Source organism: Mauremys mutica, chromosome 2, assembly GCF_020497125.1.
Source record: "Mauremys mutica isolate MM-2020 ecotype Southern chromosome 2, ASM2049712v1, whole genome shotgun sequence".
In the NCBI taxonomy this organism is placed as follows: domain Eukaryota; kingdom Metazoa; phylum Chordata; order Testudines; family Geoemydidae; genus Mauremys; species Mauremys mutica.
In genome coordinates, this window is record NC_059073.1 from 236778523 (window position 1) to 236796351 (window position 17829).

The window sequence follows — 17829 nt, forward strand, 5'->3', positions numbered from 1 at the left end:
ATCTCTTTTGACTATTAGTCAAATTCATGAATAGATTTGGGGTTCCTAAAAATACCATTCACTGAAAACATGTTGGCCAGCTCTACTCATGCCTGCAGATAAAATGGAAATTTTTGTGGAAACAATCCATCTTTCAAATATCGGACTGTGGACAAACCAAGAAAACCTTGGGTGGGAAGTATGATACTTTCTTTGGTAGCCAGAGGCTTTCCTGCCCTCAAGAGACTTTTGTGTTCAATAAAGTTATACAACCAAACCAATGCCAAGATGAATTATTGCCATATACTCTGGGGCTTACACATAAAGATCACTTTGAGACTTCAGTTAGCACAACATACGGCTGCCCACTTACTTAGCAGTAGCCGTGTTAGTTCCAGACTATAGGAGAGAGAAGGTAGGTGAGGTAATATCTTTTATTGGACCAACTACTCTTGGTGAAGAAGACCTAAAGAAGAGCTCTGTGTGAGCTCGAAAGCTTCTCTCTCTCACCAATAGAAGTTTGTCCAATACAAGATATTACCTCACCCACCTTGTTTCTCGCTCACTGATTTTCCTTGGTTCTCCAGAGCAGGGGTTCTCGCTCTTTTTCTTTCTGATCCTCTCCCCCCCACCCCAACATGCTATAAAAACTTCATGGCCCATCTGTGCCACAATAACTGGTTTTCTGCATATAAAAGCCAGGGCCAGCATTACGGGGTAGCAAGCAGGGCAATTGCCTGGGGCCCCAGGTCACAGGGCCCCCCATGAAGCTACATTGTTCAGGTTTTGGCTTCATCCCCATGTGGTGGGGCTCAGGGCCCTGGGCGTCAGCCCCATGAGGTGGGGCTTTGGTTTTCTGCCCTTGGCCCCAGCGAGTCTAATGCTGGCCCTGCTTGGCGGATCCCCTGAAACCTGCTCGCAGCCGGTTGAGAACCACTGCTCCGGGGAATGCAGTGTTCTCATGTTCATTTTGATCTATTAAGCTTTTTCATAGTTTGGATCCCATGCACCTGTTTTACCTTGACAGCTGGGATGATGGACCTTATCCTCAAGAATTAAGTTGCAGCTTTTAAAGATTCAAATAATTGTACGTTCAGTCAAATCTTTGATTGATTCCCACTCTGTGTTGGGCAGTAAAGAGGAGATGGGAGGGAGTATGAAATCTACTGAGTCTGAAGATCTAGTGTACTTGTGGCACCTTAGAGACTAAGAAATTTATTTGAACATAAGCTTTTGTGGGCTAAAGCCCACTTCATCGGATGCACAGACTGGAACATACAGTACGAAGATATTTATATACACAGAGAACATGAAAAGGTGGAAGTAGCCATACCAACTGTAAGAGGCCAATCAATTGAGATGAGCTATCACAGTGGTTCTGAAACTTTTGTCCTGGTGACCCCTTTCACATAGCAAGTTTCTGAGTGCAACCCCCATTATAAATTAAAAACACCTTTTTATATATTTAACACCATTGTAAATGCTAGAGGCACAACGGGGTTAGGGGTAGAGGTTACAGGTCACAACTCCCCATGTAATACCCTTGTGACCCCCTGAGGGGTCCTGACCCCCAGTTTGAGAAACCCTGAGCTATCATCAGCAGGAGAAAAAAAGACTTACAGTTGGTATGGGTAGTTCCACCTTTTCATGTTCTCTGTATGTATAAATATCTCCTTGCTGTATGTTCTAGTCTGTGCATCCAATGAAGTGGGCTGTAGCCCACGAAAGCTTATGCTCAAATAAATCTGTTAGTCTCTAAGGTGCCACAAGGACTCCTGATCTTTTTGTGTAACACGGCTGCTACTCTGAAACCAGAGGATCTAGTGAGTCTAGTGAATCCGAGAGCTAGGGATTTTTTTTTTTTAATACAAGTGAAGTAGAAATTAAATTTTATTTTAAACTATTGAATAAATCAGGAAACTTATTACTCTTTGCTCATGAGCGAATTTATTTTAAAAAGTATGACTGATTTTTTTCTTCAGAATTTTTTTGATGGGGTCGTGTGGTGGGGAGGAAAGGGGAGATTGGCAAATTCTGCAGAATTGGCCACTTACATGCAGGATTTTCAGTGGCTCCTATCCTACCCCACTCCCAAAAGTCACACAGTCCCTTGTGCTTCTGCCATCACTGATACTCTGTATTAATGACAATTCACTTCACCCCAGAAAGCCCACATAAACAGGCTTCCTGTGTATGAAGAGTAGTGGACAGAGCTGGGAAGAACAAATCTACCCACATCAACATGAGCTCAGGGCATTGACTGCAATGCAATTCTCCTACAACTACAGCCTCTCCAAGCAACCGAAGTGGGACTTTAGGGCCACTTGATACATGGAAGACTTTGATCCATCAGGCAGTTTAAGTGGTGCAGAAGTGCTTACACTGGCCCTTGGACATGGCTTAATTTTAAAGTTACTAAGTTGTTTACTTAGTCGCTTACAGCAAGGAAATGGAAGGTGTAAGAACATCTGCTGAAGCTTTAGTAATCGTCATTAATTGGGACCAGTGAAACTGTTTCCAAGACTATTTAAATGTGTCAGAGAGCCTCTAGAGTAGATTTACCAACTCGTTTTCCAAAATAACTTCATCGCCCCTTGCCAACACTGCAATTCATAGTTGCAAGCAAAACGTAAAAACAAAAACACACATACCCCTTTGACTTGTGAAGCGTCCGTAGCTAGTCTGGTTAACAAAACCCCTATGGCATTTTTAGGATCGTCGTACCAGCCAATCTCCTGCAAGGGAATAGACGGTTCCGTTATTTTTGCTTTTGCAAGTGAAATCTTCTTACCGTAACTCAGACTGGTCAGGGTCATTAGTACAATGTGTGGACATTTAAAGCTTGACTAGCACGTGTGCGTGGGGGAGAGAGAGAGCCAACATAAGCACTAAGATACTCACTCTTCTTCTGTGATGAGCAACATTTGTCAGATAAACTCAAAACAATGTTAAAATAAACTATTCTTACCCGCAGAACATTTGGGTTTTTTGGTCATTTTCCCTCTCCTCCCCTATCCCCTTAGAATGCTCCTGTGCATATGCAGAACCCTGTGATACCAAGCGCTACCAATGGGTGTGCAGGGTGCCTAAGTGTTCACCCTCAGAGAATCCTCAGCAAGGAACAAAGAGAGGTGTGTCCTTTCCCAGGGATCCATCAGGAGGGAGTATCCAAGGACAGTCATGTTGCAATAGTATTATTGTAAATCAGTCCTGATCCAGCTGGTCATCTTGACTAGAGAAACCACTCTAGTGAGCAAAGATAATGCTTTGAGAACCTACACCTGTTATGATATGGTCTGTTTGCTATGGAGTTGGATGCAAACAGACCTAAACCTATTTATCTAAACATTTATATCATGACCATCAGGGTCAGATACAGATTTATCTTCTGTTTTGTTAATCTTTGCAAATATACCAATGCACTCAGATACATGCATGTTTTATACACTCTTCAGCATGGTCGATAATGAAAGAGATGGCATCAAAATTAGACAGCTCTCCTACCAGCACTGAGTTAATTTGTACATGCTTTTGCTTTATTTTGTTTCGCACGTGTGCTCACAGACTTGCCACTTGCGCAGTGTTGAAGTGTCACTAAAAGGATGGGTTCTCTCGAAGCCATGTTGGAGGGAGGCTCTACACAGGCCGCAGGGAACCAGGAATTTTCATGGTGTTATACAAATATCACCCCACAAAAGCCACCTGGCTCACATGGCAGGAGTGCTGCATATTTGCTGTCTATCGCTCTGACCCAGAAACGAGGCCGGTACCTGCTGAAGCAATGCTTTGAATGACAAAGATCGCAATCTCTTGGTCAGAACTTCCCCAGACTTTCCAAACATGAATCCCTGAAAAGGGAGAATGGGAAATAGAACAGTTGAATTGTATGTGCTGGGCTGTACAGTCATATTTTGAACAACCTGCTGTGAATGTGATGATATTTCAACCGTTCAGCCACACAGTTTACAGAACCTACACAGTGTTTTGGGAGATGGTTTCAGATGTTAGTTTAAAGCTGGTGAAAGGTACCACACACATTCCTGGAAACTGAAGTTTCATCGTACTGACCCACCCACATACTTCCGCAGCCAGCAGTAGAGGTCAGCAGTGGAGTCACCTTCCCTTCCTTAGCCTCACTACTCACACTGCTATCTAACAGTGCCGACTGGGACGGTGTTTTTTGTAGCGTACACAGCAATGTAGTGGAACTGGGCTGTGCCCAAACGCATTTCCCCTAGGACACAGAATGGTCAGCAGCATCTTTCAGGCATTGCTGCCTTGGGCTGCTTGGTAACTAGCAATCGGGAAGTGTAAGGCTCTGTATTCCATATCAGCCACTTGAGCCATTCAGTGGCTTGACTCTGGAACAGTTTATAAGAAACATCGTGAATCATGGCCGGGGGGGGGAGGGGGTTGGGGCAGGGAAGTGGGGCAATTAGCCCCAGGCCTCAGGCCCCACAGGGGCCTCCATGAGAGTTTTTGGGGGCCCTGGAGCAGGGTCCTTCACTTGCTCCGGGGAGCCCAGAAAACTCTCGCTTCTTTCACTCCGGGTCACAGGCAATTCGGCGGCGGTGGGGTCCTTCTGCTCCGGGACCCGCCGCTGAAGACCCCAGATCCCCTGAATCCTCTGGGCAGCCCTGTAGTGAATACAAAGTTGCACTATGTCCCCAACATACCTCTCAACGAGATCTGAAAATCTGGACCATAATGTATGTGACCAGATACTCAGCTTTGACTTTTCAATGTAGTGAAGTTTACCTGGATGATATGTGTTACTAAGCTGATCACTGCCAGGACAAGAAACATTAGAGAAAGCAACGTGGTGTTTTTGCTCCTTTTTTCAGGATCTGTTTCTTGAAAAGCCTAAGTAAGAAAAGCACAAAGTGACCACCAGTTACAATAGCTCAGGAAACACTGTAGAAGCTATTGAACTTCACCTTCTCTCAGCTCTTCCCCAGCACCTGACTTCTGCCACCCCTCAGCTTTCTGTTGCTGGCCAGGAGGTCACTCCACCTCTCCCAGCTGACCTGCCTCTCATCAGCTGCTCCTTCTCTAACCCTCCACCAGACCCTCCCCTCATTTGCCTGTGAGCTGCAGTTCCACTAAACCCTGCCTCCAGGCTGCCACTTCACCAGCTCTCATCTGCCTTCCACTGAATGTCGTCACTCCGTCAGACCATCAACCTCCCCTCCAGCTGACTACAACACCCCTCTTCTCTTGCCTGAAGATAAAAGATTCCCTTAACATCTTGCTCCAACCATTCTCCCTGGCTGCTGCTCCAACTCCCAACAGCTTCCAACAATCATATACTGGAATCCAAAGGAAGACTCCATTTCTTCCCTCAATGATTCAGGAATCAAGGGGTTAATTATTCAGACAGTTCCATGGATGTCTCTGGTACTTACAAACATGTTGGAATGCAAGGTACCTTGAAGGAGCTTACTGTCCGAAGAGAACGGGTACAATGCAAAGAGCAGGGTCAAGTACAAGGCAGGGAGTCTGCACAACAGTGGAGCAGGGTAAATGAAAACTGAGTTTGATAAGGGAAGGTGATTTGCTTCTCTGGAAAGGTGAAGTCATTCCAAATACGGGGCTGGAAAATAGGCAAGAAGTCCCAAGTGGGGAGAGGAGATTAAGGGCTTGATCAAGTTCCTACTGAAGTCAATGGAAAGACTCCAGTAGAGTTCAGTGACAGTGGGAGTAGAAGGAGGCTCTAAGGCATCACCAGAGAGGACTAGCTGGAGGGTCGGGCAGGATTTAAAGTTCTGCATTTGTGCCTGGTTCAAGTTAGTTTACCATACAGTTTTGATACTTACCCCAATTATTTTTCCACATATAACAGAAAATGCAGGGTGGACGCCACCAGAGAAGGCAGCAGCAATCACGCCAAAGAATATATGCAGCCACTCAGGTTTGTTGAGAGCCAGAATTCTGGAATAAGGCACAGCAGGGAGATTTTCCTCCTACATAAGAGATAAAATTCAGCTGTTCACTGAAAGTTGTGGAACATGATAATTTCCTCAGCTAGGGGGTAAATCAGTAAACTGTCCTAGCAACTGTTCACAGATAATTCACCCCAGCCTCCAATGTACACACTGAATGAGCAAACGTACTGAAGATTTGCCGCTCTGTAATTTAAGGTCTTAAAACTGCAATTGTAAATAAAAAAAAATCTGCAGGCATCAATTTAACAAAAGGCTAACTGGGGGGTGGGTGGGATGGGGACTACATAGTTCAGTGAAATGTCAGATAAAGTTGCAGTCCATGGTCACTGACCCTAACACATGAATCATTATAACGACCTAAAAAGTCTCACTGTTCTGAGCACAAAAAAATCAGTCTAGTTCAGCCTCTGCTAAATGCTAGTGGGTTTGCAGTAGTACAATTGGGTTGACTTATGTCAGGTAGTCTGTTTTGTCTTTTACAAAATACAGACCATGAATCATTACCATATGCATGGAAACACATATGAAACAGTGATTTAGGCTTCATCTCCCTTGAAAAACACATGGCAGCTCAATTCAGCTTCACTGAGCTATTCAAAATGTCCATACATTTGTTGAGGAAGTTGTGGGAAATGAAATGAAAACATAAGAACTGGTACAAATTATTAAATGAGGTTCTGAGCCAGTTGTGATGGCCTCGCCTGATTATCTTTGCCTGTGTTACAGATACTGGAAAAGCCTGCCCACACTTTAACCATACAAACCTGCTGAACTTTGTGACATCAATAATTTCATGTCTTTCAATCTGATTTCTTCACTTTACTGCAAACAGTATGAATTCTGAAGCCATGTATCTTGCCATCTACCGTATTTCCTCTGACAAGGCCCAAATGCAACATTTATGAATTGATAAAAAAAGTGTGTTCTGGACTTCTGGGCGATACATTGTAAGAATGGATCCAGTTGCTGCTTACTGTTTGCATCATGTTCTACCAGTAGACTGTACTATAATATAAAAAGAGCTCCTAGAAGAGGGTTTCTTCACTGGTAGGTTGTTACCCAAAATTGGGTCATCTGAATGTGTTGAAGGATCACAGGGCTGGCTGGGCTCAGCTTCCCACTCTGGGCTTTCTGACCAGATGCACATGGTCACAACACCACTCTCACAAATTTGGCCCATCAGGGGAGCCAGGCCAAATCTGAGCAGTGCTGCAACCTCTGAGGAGTAGGGAGCCAAGCCCAGCTAGTCCTGCGGGACAGGAGCTAGGATCTGTCTCAAGACTGATTTGTTTACACCTGTATTTTCCCTGAAGATTCCCAATTCAAGTATTCGCCCAGGTCAATGCTGCATATGACAGAATCATAGCAAAGGTGACATGGATTAAGATCTTTTTAAAAAAGAAAATAGAATGACCTTTGTTCCTATTCTCACAAGCTATCACTAAACTTTAGGATTAAACTGAATTGTAACACTAACTTCTTTCTCCTTTGTTTTCTTCTTTTCAGACGACGTTTTCTTAGAAGAAGTCTTTCTGCTTGTATGCCTTCCGGATCTCTTAGGAATGCTTCCCATCTCAGTGATTCCTGGTTTTTCAAAACCACCAAGATCAGTCAGATTCTCCATCCTGAGATCATCTAAATCCTCTTCCTCATAGTCTTCATCTTCTGTCTCTTCATCGCTTTCTGACATCTTTTGAGTGTTTCCACCATGACCCTAGTGACAAGCAAGGAACAGTGATACACAGTCACAAGACAGTTTGTAGCAAGGGAAAGGAACATGTACTTGGTATGGAAACAAACAAAACCACCATCACTTTGGTTACATTGTCACTTTCATATGGTAGTTTGTATAGGTCAAGTATTCTGCCAGTATAAGTTGGTGCAGTTGCAACTTACACCAGCAGAGAATTTGGCTCTGTATGCCCCCCCGCACTATCTATATAGTTCTGTGATGATGTCATCCACCTCTTTTGCTCAGTTATATTTGACTCATTACACTGTGTAAATGTGAAGCTACCGGTGAAAAACAACCACTTCCAACTCAGAAACAAGATTGACTGATCAACTTTCACTAAACTAGAAAATATGCAGAAACTGCAAAGTGAAAATGGCCCAGCTGTTTGAGTGCAGAACCTGCATGTGTCAGCAATAGTATGAGTGAGATCATAGTCGTCAACACTGTGGGTGCTCAATGGCTCAAGCAGCCACCAAAAAAAATAGGGGGTGTTCAGCACTTGCAGGGCTGGATAATCTTTTGTGGGCCCCAGCGCCTGGACTGTGGCCCTTCCCCAATGGCCCACCCACCACTCCACCCCAAGGCCTCTCCCCCGATTGGCCTCTTCCTCCCCAAGGCCCCATCGCACTCGAACAAGAGGCCCCGCTGTTGCTCAGCCTCTTCCCCGAGGCCCACCTGTGCTCTGCCCAGAGGTGCCACCCCTGCCTAGCTTCCCTCCCTCTCACCCCCGAAGCCCTGCCCACAGGTCACAAGAGAGGGGGAGGGGGACGGAGAGGAGCACCCTCCAGCAAATTCAAAAATCAGCACCTGTGAGTGAGATATGCAGATAATTTTCTGGAGTAGAGAGATGGCCAGTAAATCTGAAGCATTTAGTCAGGAGTGCTCTATCACATCTCATTACCTGCTGCATCACAAGAGAATAGTAGACACCCTTCTGTGTCATGAGTTCACTGTGTGTTCCCTGTTCAACAACAACACCGTTGTGAAATCCAGCGATAATGTCAGCTGTTCGGATTGTGGAGAGCCGGTGAGCTATCACAATGGTGGTACGTCCAGCCCTAGCCTTACCGGGGGAAAAAACAGAGAGATTTATTTTAAAATGTGGTGAACCCCCCGCCCCAGAATATCCCTACCTAACAGTGTGGAAAATACAAGCGTAAAAGCCCTGCTGATCCTCTATAGCTGATCAATATTTCCATGCCTGCTGTCTGATTTAATAACCAAAGGACACTTCTGATTACAAAATCCACATTTATAATAATGACAGGGGAAAGTGGATTAATTTTATAGGCTGTGCAGGTACTCACTACCTATAGCTAAGGTTGCCTGACACTTCCAATTGTAAGACCTGTTGTCAGATGCTTATAACTTTGCCAAGATTTAATTATTTGGGATGAAACTTTCCATGCTGATATCTGCCTCAGCTTCTTCTCCTCCCCCCCCCCCACCTATTTTAGCAAAAATGGTTCAATGATTTCTCAGAATGAGGTTAGAGAAAATAATGTTGTTATGCCCATATTAAAAAATTCTTATAACTGTTTAATTGAGAAGCTTTATCACCTAAATGCTTGAGAGCAGGGATATGAAATTTGGAGGAGATGAGCATGGCTCACTGGTATCAGGGATGTGCCTTTTACCATTCCCATGAAAATCTGCCCAAATTTGGGGGGCAGAGATATGAGGCTCTGAACATCTCAATTTGCATGTGCTCAGTAGAGACTTATTAGAGTTCAGCAGCTAAATTCCCCAAAGAAACAGTCTGAGCTTGCTGCATTGTATGACAGGAGTGCACATGCACCATCCCCACACAGTGACTAAGCATGTTCCTGCCCAGGATTGTAGGGGCTGAGCAGGACTTTCCCTACAATTTCTCCTCCCTATAGTCAGGGGGAGTTGTGATCCCCAGTGTGACAATCTACCTGGAGCGTCAGGTGATCGGGCTGACGCAGCAGGATTGTTTGGGGAGGAGGAGATGACGTAACACATAAAGTGTTTAAATTTTAAAGCTTTATTAATAAAATAAAATACAGCAGAGAGTGCTGGGAATGCTCCCACGTCACTCAAGGGAAGAGAGAAAGCATTAGGGCCCCAAGCCCTAACCCACCTTCATACTCACACAAGCACTACCCAAAGCTGGCCAGGCCTGGGTGTAAAGTAAGAAGAAGAGGGGAAGGGGTGGACGGGAGTTCTTGCCCTGGGCCCAGGTCGTCCCAGGGATCCACTGTAATCTCCAAGTTGTCCCAGCTCTCAGGAGGGTCCTGGGCTTCTTTGGGGGTGGTTTCAGTCAGGGCCCTCTATTCCGGTGCTCTTTGTACCAGTTCAAACAGGCTTGATATGGTTTTTTTCCCTTTCCCAAAGCATCCCAGCTCCAGGGACGCCTGTCTGGCTCCCACTCGTGTTGTCTCGTCTGTGTTTTCAGCCTCTGCAGCCCTGGGCTTTGTTTTCCTCTTTGCTGGTTTTGCTGTCCTGCAGGTGCAGGTCTGTGTAATTGGTTTTTCATGGCCGCTTGGGCAATTTTCAGGCCCCCGTCTTTCTCGGCTGTCAGCCAAGTCTTGGCTGCGAGCAGTGTCGTTGGGTGGAGGACAGTGTTTTATCTTCAAACTGAGCTTGTTAATTGCAGTGTTGAATTAACCTGTTCTCTGCTCTTTTCTTTTTCTTCTCCCCCTCTTCGGCCTCTTGTGACCTAAAAAAACCCTTCCACTCTCCACTCACACACCTTTAATCCTCCCCAAAATGCTTTGTCATGCTTGCAACAGCATTAGCAATATACAGTGCTAATCTGCCTTCCCAGGGACCTCCCTAAGGGGAGGGGGCCATTGGGTTGTGACACCAGCACAGGAAACAAGAGTAGGGAGAGCAGAATGAACAGTGATTATGGAAGGAATCAAAGTTATGCAGTAAAGGATGCTCTTGTCTGCAGGAAACCTGCCTTATTTGTTGCAGAAGTTGTAAGGCAGGGCCGCCCAGAGGATTCCGGGGGACTGGGGTCTTCGGCAGTGGGGGGCCCTTGCTTCGGCAGTAATTCGGAGGCGGGGGGTCCTTCCACTCTGGGACCTGCCGCCGAAGTGCCCCGAAGACCCGCAATGGGGGCCGCCCGCCACCAAATTACCACTGAAGCAGGATCCGCCGCTGAAGTGCAGCCAGGTCTTCGGGGCACTTTGGCGGCGGGTCCCGGAGCGGAGGGACCCGCTGCCGGTGAAGACCAGGAGCAGAATCTCCGGGGGCCTGGGCTCCATGAGTGTTTTTCGAGCCCCCGAAGTGAGCGAAGGATCCCACTCCAGGGGCCCTGAAAAACTCTCCTGGGGAACCCTGCGGGGCCCGAGGCCTGGGGCAAATTGACCCACTTTTCCCCACCTCTGGGAGGCCCTGTTGTAAGGTGTGTAGTGAATGAGACAGGGGATTGCAGGAAAAGAAAGGATGGTCTCATTATTGTTGCAGCAGCTGAATACTGCCCTAGAGAATTGGATTCTAGACATGTCTCTGTGCTGAGCATTCACGGCTGCAACTGAAGTCAATGGGAGATGTGCTTTTAACATATCTAGCACTGTATAATGCAAAATTCTCTGAAATATTGAGTCCTGGGCATCACAGATAGTGCACCCAAAAGTAGTATGCACTTTCAACACTAACGTCTCCGTGCCTCAGTTCCCCTTCTCTAATATGGGAGTAATACTACCACCTTACCTGTTGGGAGTGTTGTGAAGATAAATTCATTAGTGTTTATGAAGCACTCAGATACTAGAGTGATGAGAGGTATAGAAAAGCCCATGAGGAAGTTAATAATTCTGTTTTCACAGCAGGGTTTGAATGGCATGGGGCCATCCACTGAATGCTGAGGATGAAAAGAAATATTGACTAGCACTGAATGTTGAATAGCACCATCCTCTGCACTGAATGAAGCAGGGGGTCTTGTGGAAAAAATAGTATGGGATCATGTAACTGACGACTGTCCCCTAATGCAGACACACAAGGGGACCAAATTAATGTTGACCAGGAAACTTTAATTCTGTCATTCCCTACATTTTGAGGGCTTGACTTTGGAACCTTAATGTTCTTTTCATGTAGAGTGACTGTGTGTGTGTGTGTGTGTGTGTGTGTAATTCAGTATAAATATTGATATTATCTATGTAGAATATAAGGCTCAGCACCCTGAGATTGCTTAATGGAGTTTTGATTAAATATTACAGGGTCATATCATGACACCAAAATTTGAGCATGCATCCCTATTGATTTCAATGCCCTCCTCGAAACCAGCGGAGAGCTGTGCTTAAAAACAGATGGCATGCTATAGCCTTTAATGTCAAGCTTGCCATATGGTTGTTGTGCTTCTTAATACTGATTGATAACTCTAGCAACAGGATTCCTACCTTATTAAGAGCTGCTTGCACAATAGATTCACTCTGAGTGTCCAGAGCAGACGTGGCTTCATCCAGCAGCAGAATCCTGGGATTCCTTGCCAGGGCACGGGCAATAGCAATTCGCTGTTTCTGCCCTCCGCTCAGCTGAGCTCCCCTTTCCCCCACCATGGTGTTAAGTTTCTGAGAGAGGAGTATCGAGATTGCAGAAGCGGTCAGTTGAAATCCTTTTACACCCCCACCCCCATCTTACTGTTACTATCACATACAGAAATTCCCTCTTTTAAAAGTTTTATGATGGATGCTCCAATAAACGCTTTAAGAATAATTACTTCTAAAGAAGTGTCTTGGCCAATTACATTCAGTGTTTTTTCCCACCTTGAGGCAGAGGACAGTTTAAAATTCCTAATGATTGGTTTACAGTTTTGTCTCTGTCTCACCTTCTAGTTGGCTAGGAATTAGTATGTGGTGTGATGGTTTTCTATTAGCTTAAAAAAGGTACTCTAAAATTAGATTTTTCAATTATTATAAAAAGCAGCAATTGAAGTGAAAAAAACCAGACAAACTAGAACTGGCTGAAGGAATCCAGCTATTTGTTTGGCTAACAATACTAACCAGTGACTACTCAGGACACAAAGCAATTTTGTTTGCCAAGCAAAACCAGTTTAAAAACAAAAAACAAAAACAAAAAAACAAAAAAGATGGGAATATTGGAAGTAGAAAAAGATAGATAATACCTAGCAGAAGAAAACAGAATAAAAACAATCTGATAAATTGAAAAAAAATCTCTCATTGTCCATAGAAATTCCTTATCCACCCTATTAAAAATGTTGCCACATGACATACAGTTAGTATTGTAAATTAAGAACACTGTGGGTGAAATTGTCAATTGGAATAAATGACAAAACATCAGTGAAAAGCTAGTAAAGCACCATCTATTTGCACCAGCAGAGAATTTGGGCCACAAAAATTCAGAAGAACTGAGAGAGAGAGAAACCAAAGAATTTGTCACAGTTATACGGTGCTCAAATTACATCAACTCACATCAGGCAGTCTGGATATAAAATCAAAAGCATTGGCTTCTTTAGCTGCTTTCTCAATTTCAGAATCAGTAATACCCTCTCTGCCACAGCGAATGTTCTCAGCTATTGTTGTAGCAAACAAAATAGGCTCCTGGCTTACAAGGCCAATACGTTCTCTTAGCCACTTTATATTAAGGGTCCGAATATCTCGTCCATCTAAGGTAATCTGAGTGGAAAGGCATAAATGAAGAGTTAGAGGAAATGTATTATGTTTCAAATAATTAGTTGTTATAATGATATAATAATAATAATAATAATGATACACCTCTACCCCGATTTAACGAGACCCGATATAATAGGAATATGGATATAACGCGGTAAAGCAGTGCTGCGGGGGAGTGGGGCTGCACACTCCGGTGGATTAAAGCAAGTTCGATATAATGCGGTTTTACCTATAACGCGGTAAGATTTTTTGGCTCCCGAGGACAGTGTTATATCGAGGTAGAGATGTATAATAACTGACTTCAATATTTGTTTAGCAGCTTTTCACATAGAATAAAGCAATAACATTTAAACAAAATGACAAGGAAAAATTAAAACTATATCTTCACAATCACCTCAGACTAGAAGAATGAAAGGAGAAGGTTAAACAAAAAGGATATTGTAGGAGCAGTGTTTTATAATTGTACTATGAGAATTAATGTATGATTTGATTTCATCCTGCCAGCCATCCTTTTTGAATAGCAGAAAGGAATGACAGACCAGAACAATCCTTATGACTGATTATGGTCACCCTTTTGTTTTTGGATAAGTTATAATGTCTACTATAGTTTCCTATATGTATTACAAATTAGGGACTCTAGTTAAATATACATTTCTTTGTTTTAAGGTTTTAGTAAGTAAGAGACAGGATCTTGTATTGTATCTATGTTAAGGAGATTAGAGAGATGTTGAGGGCCTGAAGCACCAGTGGGAATTGTTTAAGTTATAAGATTTAGCTAGGCTTGATTTATAATGTATTCTGCTGAATATAAAATACTGCTTCTCTATACCTTTGAAGGTTTCTGTAAGAGATTGTTTGTGTGAATGAGGAATGCATGCATCAGGAAAAGATAAGGTGTCAAAGAAAGCCATGACAAAGGTCCAGATGGTCAAGAAAAAGTGAGAGACTTGGAAAGACAGGAGACAATCAGAAAACAGCCATTGTATCCAATGCTAAATATGTTAGCAGCATTGACAACCTCTAAGGTGAGGCAGGCACCTCAGAAAGTGAGACAACAAATAGGAGATAACAATGGGAAGCCTGACAATAACCATCAAATGATAATAGCAGAAAACCCCAAGATTAACACCACTTAAGGACAGGATGACATTGCAAAATGCATGGACTCAAATAGGAATTTACAACTGCAAAGCTGGGTTGTTGTGCCACAGAACTCTGGGTTCAGTCCTGCAAAGCCTGGGAGCATCGGATCGAGACTCATGCTCAATCTAACTGGCCGTTAGATTGACTCGAGCTACAACAAACTGGTAACTATAAACATCAACTGGCAGGAGAGAGAGAGAGAGAGACAGAGAGAGTGTGTGTGAGAGAGAGATACTAAAAAGCATATGCTAACTGTTGTATTTTCAATAAATGTGACGCATTTGCCTTTTCTCCCTGAATATTTAAATACAAATTTTGACTTCCCTTAATGTCAGTAAAGTCCTATCTAAGTTTTTACAATATTCTCATCCTCATGGCATACAAGTAATGAAAAATCTGTTTTAGAATTTCTTTGGATGCTACGTATCTTTTGCAGGGGCGGCTCTAGACATTTCGCCACCCAAAGCACGGTGGCATGCCACAGGGGGCACTCTGCCGGTCACCGGTCCCGCTGGTCCGGTGGACCTCCCGCAGGCGTGCCTGTGGAGGGTCTGCTCGTCCCACGGCTTCAGTGGTACCGCAGGACCAGTGGACCCTCAGCAGGCACGCCTGCAGGAGGTCCACTGGAGCCGCGGGACCAGCGGACCCTCTGCAGGCATGCCGCCGAAGGCTGCCTGCCTGCTGCCCTCCCGGCGACCGGCAGAGCGCCCCCCCGCGGCATTCCGCCCCAAGCACGTGCTTGGCGTGCTGGGGCCTGGAGCCTTCCCTGATCTTTTGTTATTTTAAGAATCCAATTTGGTGTAATATCCTTTTAAAGTATAGGTGTAATCTAGTCAGGAAATTAATCTTCATCCTAGTAGCCTGGAATATCGACAGTTCATCCAAACTAACCTCTCCTTGGACTGGATCATAGAATCTCTGTAGCAGCTGAATAGCAGTACTTTTGCCACAGCCACTGGAGCCAACCAGAGCGATGGTCTTCCCCGATTGAACTTTCAGGTTCAGGCCCTTGAGAATCTGGAAATATCATTTTTATATGTTAGTCCAATAAATATAGAGCTGCTTAAATAAATGGTTTGTTTAGAAAAAGGTCTATTAAGATGCTTGGCATCATGATCAAGCCAATAATGAGAGGTCTGGTCTAACAGTGTATTGAACTCCCAGGCCTGCTTTCAGTCCTTTGTTCCAATCCGGGTTGGAAAGCACTTTGAAGATGACAAGAAAAAGTTTTTATTACTAATAACAATCTTGCTTTGTTCTATTCTTATTCTATAAAGACTGCCCTAAGAAAAACCCTTTGGCTCTGAAAACAAAGTGGGTGTTGTAATATCCCCAATGGAATGAAGGGTCAGGATTCGACAATCTCTGGAATTTACTAGAGAGGAATTAGTTATGGAGTAATGACACTTTTGTTGCTATGTTCACATTTAGGAACATTTTACTTCAGTCTGTTTATCCCATCTTATGAATGTCTAATATTGTTAGTGACCAAATATTTGTCTTCTATGGGAACTCTTATGTATATTTAGGCTGATTTATGACTACACATTTTTTTGTAATAGAAGATAAAAACAGTAATATTGTTCTTGTCTCCTTATACTATACCAGAAGAGCTCCAGTTTTCCAGTAAGCTAATAGTGGATAAGCTTTGGTGTTTGCTTGACCATCATTCTCCACCCCTTTAACATCATTTCTCATCACGACCATCCCAGCTCTAATCTCCCTTTTTAGGTAAGGCAGGAAAGGGCATGTCAAGGTAATGCTGATAATAACTAGAGTCTTCAGCTCTCTGTGACCCGGTTCATTCCAAATTTAGGTACTAAATGGACATTGCCTTGATCTGGTCTGTTGATCATCTCTGGCTGGTGATTGATGAGAACCAGGTATTCAGGATGATTCTTTTAGCTTTGCCAGCTACCTCTGATACCATTGATAATGAGCCACTGCTGAAACAGGGTGGAGTCTAGAAGGGATGGATGGAATCATTCTGGAATGGCTCCATCCCATTCCAGCCACAGCCCCAAACTGTGACTCATCCAGCCCAGGATTTCTCTTGTGTAGAGTGATGTAGGATTCTATCTTGTCACCCTCCTGCTCAATTTGTATGCAAGATCATTAGGGGAAGACACTGAGACATTACAGACTATGCTGACTTCAGTATTCAGATAATATAGCTCTAGGTCTCTGTTTCATCAGACCCAGCTGGGAGAAGTTGACTGGCTTAGCCAGCAAGTTACAGGGTAGGTTTGAGGCAGGCAAGTCAGCTGTGACTCACCTCAGAGATGACTGAGTTTATGGTTGTAGGTTGGAGGAACCCATCAGAAGAAATGGCAGAGCTAACAGCAGCACACTCAAGTGAGTTCGTAACCTGTTGGATCCAGAGCTGCTTTTGCACGCAGGAAGCAGTAGCGGCTAATAGCATTTTGTTTGTCTTTTACACTTGGCCAGAAGGTTCTGAACTTTCAGTTCTGGTACAGATGTCAATCCAGAGAGAAATATTGGATTACTGCAAAATACCATACATGGGACTGTACAACAAGATGACTCCCCTCACAAACTTCAGCCGGTGGAGAGCATGGCAGTCTGTTTCTTAGAGGGCATTTTCTGTAGGGAGAATCTTGCCTCCATGCTCTGTGATCTGCACTGGCTTCCATTTCATTGTCTGGAGTGATTTAGAATAATGGCTTTAACCAATAAGCCTTAAAATAGGTTGAGTCCTGGCTATCTCCAAGATTACCTCTCCCCACATGGGATATCACAGCAGCTGAGATCTTCTGAAGCGCAGACACAAACAGCTTTCTGGGTTTAACCACATGAGGGCTGGAGGTGAGGCATTGTTGGTGAGTGAGCTTGAATGAAGAATTTGCTTCTGATTCAATTCACCGGAGGCCAAATTTACTCACCTTCAGGTTATGCTGTAAGCCCCATTTGTTCTCCCTTACTTTTTCCAGCAAGTGAAAATGAAGAAAAAGTGGATGATGGTGGTGAAGACAAAGCTTTAGTTTTGGGAGGACATTCATCCTTCTTTATTGTTGTATTTTTATAACTAGTATAATAACATTTAGCTCTTACATAGTACTTTTCATCCATATATCTCAAAGCACTTTAAAGAGGAGGTCAGTATTACTATCCCCATTTTACAGATGGGGAAAATGGAGGGAGAGAGGTGAAGTGACTTGCCAAGTGTTACTTTGCAGGACAATGGCAGAGCTGGGAATAGAATCCTGGTTTCTTGAGTCCTCACCCAATGTTCTTTCAACTAGACTACACTGTGCTACATAAATACCCAGAGTACAGGATGGGCACTTTAAAAAATACTGTTTTAAAATAAATACATTAAATTGATAAAATATCAGTTTTCTTTTTGGTCACACAGATAATGGCAGCAGCTCTTCACTGCAAAGATGAATTTAAAAAGATCACTTAC

The 17829-nt window shown here is 43.9% G+C and overlaps 1 protein-coding gene across 1 annotated transcript in view; it reads right to left on the minus strand.

The window, feature by feature from the left end:
* LOC123363994 (ATP-dependent translocase ABCB1-like) overlaps positions 1 to 17829 on the minus strand; it is a 39084-nt gene that overhangs the window by 11889 nt on the left and 9366 nt on the right. The window contains exons 8-16 of the mRNA XM_045005675.1: positions 15294 to 15419; positions 13059 to 13262; positions 12027 to 12197; positions 8561 to 8722; positions 7402 to 7638; positions 5796 to 5942; positions 4738 to 4842; positions 3750 to 3827; positions 2631 to 2714 (exon numbers count right to left, since the gene is read on the minus strand). Of these exons, the coding sequence (XP_044861610.1) occupies positions 2631 to 2714; positions 3750 to 3827; positions 4738 to 4842; positions 5796 to 5942; positions 7402 to 7638; positions 8561 to 8722; positions 12027 to 12197; positions 13059 to 13262; positions 15294 to 15419 (1314 nt within the window). The remainder of the gene's footprint in view (positions 1 to 2630; positions 2715 to 3749; positions 3828 to 4737; positions 4843 to 5795; positions 5943 to 7401; positions 7639 to 8560; positions 8723 to 12026; positions 12198 to 13058; positions 13263 to 15293; positions 15420 to 17829) is intronic.